The 12453-nt window shown below is 46.8% G+C and overlaps 1 protein-coding gene across 1 annotated transcript in view; it reads left to right on the top strand.

The window, feature by feature from the left end:
- Positions 1-12453, top strand: part of tmem131 (transmembrane protein 131) — a 68729-nt gene that overhangs the window by 10375 nt on the left and 45901 nt on the right. The window contains exons 2-3 of the mRNA XM_063201510.1: positions 196-257; positions 1645-1688. Of these exons, the coding sequence (XP_063057580.1) occupies positions 196-257; positions 1645-1688 (106 nt within the window). The remainder of the gene's footprint in view (positions 1-195; positions 258-1644; positions 1689-12453) is intronic.

The following is a 12453-nucleotide window of genomic DNA, read 5'->3' as shown; positions in this document are numbered from 1 at the left end:
ACCCTGGTGGGGATTCAGGAAGCAGTGCTATGATTGTAGGAACAGGGTCCTCTCATGATCTTTGTGTTTACGAACTCTACATGCATGTACATGCCCCACCCGGCCCACCAACTGAATTCAGTGTTATCAGTCCCTGTGTGTTTCCCAAGCCGACCCCTCCCTCATCAGAGCTTCCCTATCTTGTGTTCCCTACAGCCTTCATCCAATCAGATACCATTCTAGAGGTGCTGCATTTTGGAGATGGAGGTCTCTTGCAGGTAAGCCATATCCAACCCCACCGCCACCCCGCACCCTCCCATCTTCCCTACTTCCTCAGTCATTTCCCTCCACCTCCCCCTTCCATGTCTTCTCTCATCTCCTCAGACCACTTCACCACCTGTCAAGTCAAGCGCACACACACACACACACACACACACACACACACACACACACACACACACACACACACACACACACACACACACACACACACACACACACACACACACACACACACACACACACAGAGTTGTTTTTAGTGTGAAGGGTCCACTCTTGAGTTGTAAAGTGTATTAATAGCCTGGGGAGTAGCCCTTCTCAGTCTGGGCTAGGTACAGTAGCGGGGGGTGTTCTCTGGACCCCCAGCAGGACTGTGTGCCCTTTATTTTCGCCCCAGTAGAAGTGTGTCTCGACTGGCCTCCCTCACTGGTCCAACGGTGGCCTAGTGGTGGTCATGGTTCGGCTTCAGCTCACCTGCTACAAGGTGCCTATACTGCAAAACTGGTTCAGGATAAGTCAAGGTTAAGTTAAGAGGTAAATCATGTAATAGAAGAGCCTGGAGTCCTCATTTTCTTAAGAAAAGCTCTTGTGTTTGATGATTTACCTCTTTACTTAACCTTCACTTATCCTGAATCAGCTTTATAGTATAGGCCCAGAGTCTCCAACTGGCACTTTATACAAGTAGTTAAGGCGGCCATCTTGACAACAAACATGTTACACCTACCACCTTGACTAGGCACCCTGAAAAGATAAACATTTTGAATGTATCAGGAAATAAGCTGTTGTTGTTTTGCAAGGAATGTATCAGCTATTAATCGTTTGCGGTTTTCATATCCTACTTCATATGAAACTACAGAACGCAGCCTTTTTCTCTTTAATCATGATGGTGACGACTAACCGCTCACCCACCTAGATGGACAAAATGTTCTGCCGGAAATGGTGTGCTACCTTAGCCACAGAGACCTAAAGCACAAGAGCCAGTGCAGCGATCAAAAATACACTATTTCACCTTCCAAAGCAGCAGGCACATGCACACACACATGCACTCACACGCAACCCCCTCTCTCTTACACATAACTGTCAAACAGGAAGCAAAGTGAAGTACATGCACTGCGCTCATACGTTAACCCTTTGGAAGACGGTGCATACCTCTACACATTCAGACTTGCATACCTGCAATACTTCCTGAAGCGATTGCGTAACAACGCTCATCACATGATAGAAGTCATCATAAATTATCCGCACCGCAAAGCCAAACGCTCAGAGTTTGGGTTTTTGCTCAGTGAAATATGGCTTTTCATTTTCATAATGTCAAAATGTCTGTCTCTGTGTGTGTGTCTGTCTGTCTGTTGTTTATGTTTATGTTTTCCTCTTTTCTCTCTACAGACGGAGGCTGATATTGACCTTAGCTCCTCATATCATCAAAAAAGGTAAGGGCGCTTTCTTGGGAGTCCCTTGAATGTAGCCGAACTCCACTGTTGTCCCCACTGTGCATCACCACAATCTAATCACCTGCACCTAATTGGTTATCTGCACATGCTGAAGAATGCCTCCTGTCATGCCACTCCTATTATGTTGCCCCAGAGCCCTTTTTGTCTTTGGCCACTTAGCTGCACGTGAGTGGAATATTCCATTCAAAAGAAGACACAGGCCAAGTCTTTTGTGCTGTGCATGTGTTTGTATGTGCGCGTGTGTGTGTGTGTGTGTGTGTGCGCGTGTGTGTGCGTGCATGCGTTTGTGTGCGTGCGCGCGTGTGTGTGTGTGTGCGCGCGTGTGTGTGTGCGCGCGCGTGTGTGTGTGTGTGCGCGCGTGCGTGCGTGCGTGCGTGTCTGTTTGTAATTGTGTGTGTATGAATGCGCGTGTGTGTGTGTGTGTGTGCGCACACGCGTGCGTGCGTGCGTGAGCATGTCTCCCTATGTCTCACTCCATAAGTGCTCGCTACCTCGTTGCTTCTGCTGAGGAAGCTTGTCAAGTCAAAAGTCAGTGTCTTTTGAGTGGAAGGGGCACCGGTAATGGATGGTGTGTTCTAACTCGTGAGACGGATTGGGAAATAAAGCAGCGAAAGTACGTAGCTCTTCACCTTTCACTCGTTGGTTTTAGTTTTTTCTTCAACTCGTCTTCCTTCCTTCCACCCCCCCTTCTCCCCTCCCCCGACCTTATCATGCGCTAGTGGCTCAATGGTGAGTCATTTCCTCTGTGTCTCTGTCAACAAAAAAAGCCCCTCAAGGGTCTGAAGCTCCAGCTCACCTCAAAGTGTGGTCTACCTACTTGAGCCTTGGTTGATGGTGTGGTGTAAACACCTGCTTGTGGAAACTCTACTGAGCCATGGTTTTTGGGTTTTAACACCTGTATGCAGAGACCCGGGTCTCTCCCTACTTAGCCATGGTTGGCGATGTGGTGTTATACACCTGTGTGCAGGGTCCTCTTAAGCTGGGCTTACACTGTGCGACTTTTGCCCCGATTTTGCCCCGATTTGGCACTCGCGCGACTTTTTGGGAGTCGGGCCGATTTCTTGCTCAATCGCAGGTCAATCGTGAGTCTCGCATCGTGCAGTGTACATGGGGTAACGACAAGCGATTTCACCTCACGATAGTGCAATCGCGGGGTCGCAAGAAAATCAAAACTGTTTGATATCCAGGTCGTGGCTCGTGCGTAAATCGCACAGTTAAAGCAGTGCTACGACCCGATTTGACACTTCACATGCACAAATGAATACGGCCGTGCGATTTGCTGTTGAGCGCGACCTCATCTCCACCTCAGGTGCGCATGTTCCCTCCTCTGCATACCGGGGAAACATGCCTGTCGCGTCGCGCAGTGGAAGCATTTGGCTCGCATCCGATTGTCGGCTCGTATAGTGTGAGGGCGTGAGTCGTGAGATGTGAACTTTTAAATAGTGAAATTCCATCGTGCAGTGTGAGCAGGAGCTTAATACCCACGAGCGAAAATATCGCACAGTGTATGCCCGGCTTAAGATGGGTCTTCCCACTGAGCCATGGTTGGTGGTGTGGTTTCTATACCTATGTACAGGCCAATTTTGCCTGACTCCCCTACCTACTTGAGCCATGGTTGGTGTTGGGGAGTACAGTACTGTATATAAACCTGTATGCGGGGGCCTCTTACCTGGGTCTCTCCCCATGTGTTTAACCTCAACCCAGCCAATCTCCCACCCAACCATGCAGCCCCAGGCAAGGTGACATGGTTCAAAAAAAGACACCGGATCTGTCTAGGAAAGGACGATGAGGGGGAGTCCTGCTTGTTGTTGCCCAGCTCTCGTGATGAAGCACCTCTAAGAAGGATTGGGGCCCGGTGGTGCTTAAGAGAGAGTGGACTAACCAACCATCTCAAACGACAGCTCTTTTGTCTGTTGTTCTGAAACCTTTTTTGCCCTCATCCCCCAGTGGCTGCTTTGGTGTGTTATTTATTATGAATACCTCCGTGCTTCATCGAGAGGACTTTTAAGTCCCGCTCCCCTTCTTCTTCTTCTCCTCCTTTCTCTTCTTCTTGAGCAGTTCTTCTAAGTTGTGACACTGCTCTCAGAAGAGCGACTGTTGTTCACAAGCCCTCGCTGTCTGACGGGCCACCCTAAACAGGACCTGTGCTGGCCGCCTCTGATTGGTCCAACAGGCTCTGCGTGGCTTGTCCTTGCTGCTCCACAGTGGTAAATGAGACACGCCCAGACGTCAGGAGAGAGAGAGAGCGAGAGAGAGAGAGAGGCAGATCAGACTGAACGCTGAGTGAGCGCTCGCACACATCTAAACCACAGTGCACTCATCTTGTGCTCAACACCTTCTTCTTTTTTTTGCTTTCACACTCTAGACTTTTAAAGAACACTGCCTCGGTTGTCACTGCCGTGGTACAACATGCACCGGGTTCATCACGCTTGCATGTACAAGCAGTACTTGTGCCGCTCTTTCTTTATCACTTAGATTAAATCAGTGCAAACATTAAACCCGTGCCGGGCCACTTGTGTTGGCACGTCACGTGAGTCTAAAACAATGTTGTTGTCTGCTTCGTGATGTCGTCCCGTTTCATTTTTGTTTTGGTGAAATGTTTTGTCAACCATACAACACGTGTGCACACCTCAAATTGAACGAGTGTGCTGGATGCAACCAATTGCTCCCACACACTGTCTATTGTTAACTTTGTGAAGCACATTGAGTTGCACCTGTGTACGAAATGCGCTATATAAATAAACTTGCCTTGCCTTGCCTAGCCTATTACTCTTCCATTTATTACTCACCATTTTTGTCCACTACTGGTGAAATGTTTTGTCTGTCTGGTGTGACATGCCCTGCGTTTCATAGCAAACAGCCCGGTGGTGACAACCAGCATATCTACAGCTGTCGTCTTCACTGGCTATGAACTTTGTGCTCACAGATAACAGAGGGAGCCACATGGCGTGTGTTTACTGCTAGTCGGCTACTCGGCGGCATGCAATTTGTGCAGGGTGAGCAGCTTTACGCTCTCGCGAGGAAGTGGTCAGCTCCTCCCGTTTAGTTTAGTTTAAGTTTTCTTTTAAATGTAGTTATGTGTTTCTGACACCCTCTCTCTCTTGTTCTCTCTCTGCTCGCTGTGGTTTCTCATAGCAGTCTATCGCCCATTTTTACCACTGACTCGTATCGAAATGCCATCTCAGCAGCTGGCTGATCATGGTCTCATAAACAACAAACAGAACGCAGCAAGCACGACAACACAGCCCCCCTCCCCTTCTCTTTTACATTGGTCCCGTTTAATGATTAAATATATGGAGATGAGTGGAGTGGAGTGAAGTGGAAAGCAATTTCAGGCAAATTTAAACAAAGGGTATGAAATATATTACATTACATTGCATTTGGCAGACGCTTTATAACCAAAGCAACTTACAAGCGAGGACATACAGGTAGTCATAGGCAACATCACTAGTAGATACAAAGTGCACAGGAAATATACAGAACAACAAGTGCAGACGCAAAGAAGGGTTTTTTTGTGTGAAGTAGAGTACACACACACCTACACATCATGTCAAGAGTCTGGCCTGGGGCTCGGGCATCTCAAGCATTAGAGTTAAGTATATAAGCACACATTTGTCTATTTGTTTATTTCTTTATAAGCACACACATTAATGTAGATTATCCTGGTGATAAAAGTGATGATGCCAGTGATTGATTCAGTGTTGACAAATGAAGTGTGTGTGTGCTCTCATGTTCACGAGGGTGAAGAACCCAGTAGAACAGGCCAGGCAGCCTAAAGACTGGCCAGGTATTTGTTCTTTTTTACCCTCCGGCAACATGACATTTGCTCCCTGCTCACTGTTTTCGGCTTATGCTTTTGAGTGTTTCCACTCAACTCTTGGCTAGCTAACAAGCTGGCAGGTCAGCATATTGCCTCCAGGTCAGCCTGACTGACTGGCCTGACCAACACCCCCTGACCATGCTCCACGCAGCACACGAACACGCGCACACTCATGCACACACATGCGCACGCTCACACACACACACACATGCACACGCACACACACATACACGCACACACACACACACACACACACACACACACACACACACACACACACACACACACACACATGCTCACACACACACACACACACGCTCGCACACACACACACACACACACACACACACACACACACACACACACACACACACACACACACACACACACACACACACACACACACACACACACACACACACAGACACACCTCCCTAAACACAAAAGCTGTACCTCTCTCTCTCTCTCTCTCTCTGTCTCTGTCTCTGTCTCTGTCTCTCTCTCTCTCTCTCTCAATGGAGCGCCAGTCAGCTCCACTGGCCTATATGACCTGGAGCCCCATTTTGACCTCCAGTCACCTGACCTGGCTCAGAGCCACGCCACCCGTTAGCTCATCACCACTCCGCTCAGGGCAGCTTAGTCCAGGGCAGGCCGGCTTAGTGGCAGCAGCAGCGGGAGGGAGGAGGTGGAGCGCTTTGACTCCCCACAAGCCTCCATGCAGCTCAAGCCTGTTGAGTAGAGTGGAGTGGGGCAAGATTGGATGGGGTGATACGGTATACTCTAGTTCCACACACAGTTATGCATTGTCATCACACATACACACATACTCGAAGCAAACGAATCGCAACCAAATTGCAAATCATCCCTATCAGGCAAATGAAGCGGGGGCCAAAGCGAAGTGAAAATATTGAGACGAGTTTCATTGTATGCCAGTGAGGGGCACATTTTGCTGTGGTGGCCAATCAAATCAACAACATGAATGTTTCAATCAATTTGGCTCGCCGCTGGGACTTGTTGACTGTTGAGCTGTCAGAATGGAACACTGATTTTCGCCTTGCTTTGCTTCCTTCATTTTACTTCCATGTGTCCCATGTGTTCCATGTGTTACACCTTGCCACGCACGCACGCACGCACGCACGCACGCACACACACACACACAGTTACTTGCTATACACACACACCTTCACACTTACACATGGTGCTGTTCTGGTGTAACTCCTCAGCTAGGTGTTGTATTTCACGACAGTCGCTTTCTATGCCTGGGTAGTCTTCCAGGACTTGCTATTTTGCAACTAGAAAGTTTAGCGACCAGTCAGAGAAGGGAGGGTTGGCTTCGCACCTTGGCTTGGTTAGATGGCTGTTGCTGCTTTATGTTTTAATATGTACAGTGCCCTCCATTATTATTGGCACCCCTGGTTGAGATGTGTTTTTTAGCTTCCAATTATTATTATTTTTCTCTAGATAATATGGGACCTTAATGGAAAAAAAGAGAAAAATCCAACCTTCAATACAAGTGCATTTATTCAGTGGGGAAAAAATCCCACATAAAGAAATAATTATTTGACATCAAATAATGTGTGTCACAATTATTAGCACCCCTGTTGTTAATATTTTGTACAACCCCCTTTTGCCAACAAAACAGCACCTAATCTTCTCCTATAATGTTTCACAAGATGGGAAAAGACAGAAAGAGGGATCTTCAGCCATTCCTCTTTGCAGAATCTCTCTAAATCATCCAGAGACCTGGGTCCTCTCCTCTGTACTCTCCTCTTCAGCTCACCCCACAGGTTCTCAATGGGGTTGAGGTCTGGGGACTGAGATGGCCATGGGAGGAGCTTGATTTTGTGTCTGGTTAACCATTTCTGTGTAGATTTGGCCATATGTTTAGGGTCATTGTCTTGCTGAAAGACCCAGTGACGACCCATCTTCAGCTTTCGGGCAGAGGGCAACAGATTTTGATTTAAAATGTCCTGGTATTTCAAAGCATTCATGATGCCATGCACCCTAACAAGCTTCCCAGGGCCTTTGGAAGTGAAACAGCCCCACAGCATCACTGACCCACCCCCATACTTCACAGTGGGTATGAGGTGCTTTTCAGCATGCACATCTTTCGTGGCACGCCAGACCCACTTAGAGTGTTTGTTGCCAAAAAGCTCAATCTTGGTCTCATCTGACCAAAGGACACGGTCCCAGTTGAAGCCCCAATACCGCTTGGCGAACTCCAGACGTTTGCGTTTATGATTGTGGGTGAGGAAAGGTTTTCTCCGTGCATGCCTCCCAAACAGCTTGTTGGCGTGTAGACAGCGCCTGATGGTTGATTTGGAGACTTTGTGACCCCAGGATGCTACCATTTGTTGTAATTCTGTAACAGTGAGCTTTGGAGATATTTTGATTTCTCTTACCATCCTCCTCACTGTGCGTGGTGGCAAAATAAACTTGGGTCCTCGTCCAGGCTTGTTTACCACTGTTCCAGTTGTTTTGAACTTCTTAATTATTCCTCTCACAGTAGATATGGGCAGCTGCAGTTGAGTGGCAATCTTCTTGTAGCCTCTGCCTGACCTGTGAAGGTCGACGCACATCTGCCTCACTTGTATGCTGTGTTCCTTTGTCTTTCCCATGTTTAAGAGTGGATAAGAGAAATGGCCTCGGTGTCACGTCATATTTATACCCCAGGGAAACAGGAAGTGATGAATTACTAATTAAATGTTCCTACATACTCTGGTAAACTTTGTAAACTACTGTAGAAATTACAGAAATGCTTCAATTATATTTATTTCCTGGGAATTGTTAAGGGTGCCAATAATTGTGGAACAGGTGATTTAATGAAAAATAATTATTTTTCAGTCAGGGATTTTTTTATTTTCCTACAATTCATTTGAGTTGAAGGTTACATTTTCCTAAAATTTTCAGTGTGACAGTATTCTTCTGCAATAAACACTGAATTTATTTTAAGGCTTTTAACACATCTCAACCAGGGGTGCCAATAATTATGGAGGGCACTGTAACAGTATGCTTCAAAAGTTCATCAGCACTGAACGTCTTGACGTACCACAGCCACAGTCTTGAGTCGCCAAGCTGCAATCCTGCATGCTTGGCGAGGATGGCAATTACGACTCAAATGAATGTTTAAGCATTCACACAGTTCCTGGAACAATCTGAATGAAGCGTCATTCGGGCATCACAACAAGAAGAAATGATTGTGCTTGCCCAATACTTTTCACATGTGCACACATTTGTGTCAGTGGAAATCGTAGAGTTGAATATCATACATGTATGTACTCCATTTACAGCATAATAATTACTAGTGTATTGAGTAGAGTAACTTTATTGACCCCAAAGGAAAGTTAGGAATTAGCATGTGCCTTTTGTCGGTTATCCAGACTCAGAGTAGGGTTGCATAAGCAGTCCTACCACCTGAAGGACAGAGTGAAACTGAAGGGTTTGTGACATCCAGGCAAGGTTTCCTTCGGGGAAGGACACCGTGCCACGTGTCAGTCAAAGATGGCTTTATTGCCTCCGTGTGCTGCTGCTGTACCAAAGATTCAGAATGGACCGTCTCTGACTGTACATTTCAGCACTGAACCTTCACTTGGAGGAAGCGTTCTGATTTCCCAAATATGTTGCAGATTTGTAATGCTCCACGATGTGGTGTGTGACTCGTGCCAAGAGGCAGGTCAGGTAGCACATGCGTCCCTATCCTGTTTTCATGGTGGCTGGAAACGATCCGGCTGAATCTTTTCGAGGAACGGAAACGTTTATCTTTTGTCTCCTTCCTTTTCTCCCTCCCAACTTAATATTTCCCTGAATCTCTGCCAGTTGCTTGGACTGTGCCATCAAGCTTTTGTTTCTGTTTTTTTGTTTGTGTGTTTTGTTTTGTTTTTGTTTTCTCAGTGGTGTACCAGTGGAAGCAGATGATGAGCTCTTATTTGCATAATGCTTAAGCAGAGCTGCTGTCCGCTTTGGCCGGGCCCAGGACAAGGGCATCTGAAATGCCACCATCCCACCCATACAATGTAATGAGGACCAAATTCTGCCCCCTCCTGGGCCCAGGACAACTGTCTCTTTTGCCACCCCTTTGCCGGCTTCATGTAAACTCCAGTGGTTGTGTCTTGCTCCACTTTCTCTCTTGTGTGGTCAGAGTGTGTAATTTTTTTCTCAAGATTTTCTTTAGGCTTTGGGGATTGCATTTATTTTATTTTATTTTATTTAGTTATGTTGTGTGACTGAACATTGCCAAACTGTATCATTTTTTATTTCAGCAGAAAACTGATTTCTGTTTGTACTGTCAAAACGTTTTAGGAAAAACAAAAAATGTTGATCACAAAAAAGATGTTCTTTGGGCTTTCTTTCTGCCTCCGTTTGAGAGGGGACAGTGAAGATGGGAACAAGGAAGGGGTGAGAGAGTGCTGGTAAAGGTTCAGGAAATGACCTCAGACCACAGACTCGAACCTGGATCCCCAGCCCTATGGGTATGGCTCCTTAGCCCACTGAGCCGCCGCTCCCCCAGTGTGTCATTTCTAGTGACACGGGAGTATAATGGGTGTCCAGTGGCGTGCCAGTGACATCTGGGTGTTTCCTGTCCGTGAGGTTCTGTCACATGTTGTTGAGTGTTTGTATTCCATGACCCACATTAGGTACTCGAGGTGTGGAAACGAGTAGAACAAAAAAAAAAACGAAGGGGAGGGTCAGTGTGTATGTGTTTAGTGTGTTGTGTCTTGTTATCTTTTGGGGACGATATTTGTTTTTTGCACTTGACCCACATACTGTAGGCATAGCATACATAAGCTTACAGTACATACAGTACACATGGATGAATTCCACACATGGAACGAACATACACACACACACACACACACACACACACACACACACACACACACACACACACACACACACACACACACACACACACACACACACACACACACACACACACACACACACACACACACACACTTGGAGCATTTGGAAGGAAGTGGTGATTAGGTGCCCTGAGTGACGTATCTCAGTTTTGTCCGTGGAAAGATTTCCCTACAAGTACACATGAACAGTATGAAGTGTGTGTGTGTGTGTGTGTGTGTGTGTGTGTGTGTGTGTGTGTGTGTGTGTGTGTGTGTGTGTGTGTGTGTGTGTGTGTGTGTGTGTGTGTGTGTGTGTGTGTGTGTGTGTGTGTGTGTGTGTGTGTGTGTGTGTGTGTGTGTGTGTGTGTGCAGTATGAGGCTAATGAGGTGAAAATTACAGCCAATGGAACACCCAGGACCACCAGTCCTGCAACCTCTTACTACACACACACACACACACTGATGCATGTACACCGACATGACACACAGTACACATACACTACTCACACACACACTACACAGACACACACAGACTACCAACACGGATACTACACAGACACCACGGACACACACACACGGCCTTCAGAAGCCAGGAAGCTTTGGCTAGGAAAAGGTGGCAAAATGAGCTCTGTGATCCCCGCTGTGGAGTGATGGGTTACTGCTGACATGACTCAGTGTCCTTCCCCCAGGGAAGCACCAGTGGCTGTGCCAGGGACTTGACTTGGGCTTTTTTTGTTTAGTGGTCTCTCAGCAGAAACTTGGCAGCCTATTGTAACTGAGCACCACACACACACACACACACACACACACACACACACACACACACACACACACACACACACACACACACACACGCTGCATTTTCCCAGCAAGGTTGAGGGGGGAAAAAAAGGCATTTTGATAAATGATCCAACTTTACAGGGTGTGTATTGTAATGGTAGGGGAGGGCAAGGGCGGTGCTGGTGGTGGAAAGCAAGCCCATTTTTGGCTACTGATTAATTTCAGGCAGTCTCTCTGGGTGTGTCTTATCTGTTTTAAAACAAGGGGGCTTTGTGTGTTAACAACTGCCGGATCCTGTACCTTTTTCTGTCGAGCAGTCTGTTGAACAATTGGGCCAAATTTATGTCAAACGACATGACATCTATGCTGTGCTTGTAAGGCTTTTGTAATGAATAAGGTGACCTCACTAACCACAGTGATATCATAATATTGTCACTTTTTCACATACTAACCACAATGATATTGTAATATTGTCACTTTTTTTACATACATTTGTATTTATGTGTCACTGCACAGGAAATTATGTGTCACTCTTTCGGAAATGCTTGTTTAGTAGTCATATACTTGCCGTATAATTTATCTCTCTGTTTTATGGTTGTGTGTGTGTGTGTGCGTGCGTGCGTGCGTGCGTGCGTGCGTGCGTGCGTGCGTGCGTGCGTGCGTGCGTGCGTGCGTGCGTGCGTGCGTGCGTGCGTTGGAGAGAAGGTCTGAGATCATTGTGTACCATGTAAATGTTGTGGATGTGATCAGTCGAGACCCTCTTTTGCATAGCCTCGTGTGTGGGCAGTAAAGTTTGTCGTTGATAGAGAGCCTCTTTGTTACCACAAATTGTTTGAAACACACACATACGCGTCTAAAGCCAACTCCTAGCCTTTAATCAGATAACCCAAACATCCACACAAACTCCTCTCGCTCTCGCTCTCGCTCTCGCTCTCGCTCTCGCTCTCTCTCTCTCATCCTCTCTCTCATTCTCTCTCTCATTCTCTCTCTCTCTCTCTCTCTCTCTCTCTCTCTCTCTCTCTCTCTCTCTCTCTCTCTCTCTCTCTCTCTCTCTCTCTCTCTCTCTCTCTCTCTCTCTCTCTCTCTCTCTCTCTCTAACACACACATATACACACATGCACATACACACACTACACAGCTTCTCTGCTGTGGAGCCACACCTGTCGGGCAGGTTCTTCCAGTGTCAAATAAACACACACTACACATACTACAGAGCCTGATTCTCATACCATTCTGGTGCTGCATTCATCATCACCTCTCATTGTCTGCCAATGTTTGTTTTGGTTGTGCGTGCATGTATGTG

The sequence above is a fragment of the Engraulis encrasicolus genome, chromosome 6, assembly GCF_034702125.1.
Source record: "Engraulis encrasicolus isolate BLACKSEA-1 chromosome 6, IST_EnEncr_1.0, whole genome shotgun sequence".
NCBI classification, from domain to species: domain Eukaryota; kingdom Metazoa; phylum Chordata; class Actinopteri; order Clupeiformes; family Engraulidae; genus Engraulis; species Engraulis encrasicolus.
Note: the sequence above shows the minus strand (reverse complement) of the source record. Positions and strands in the feature narration are given on the sequence as shown.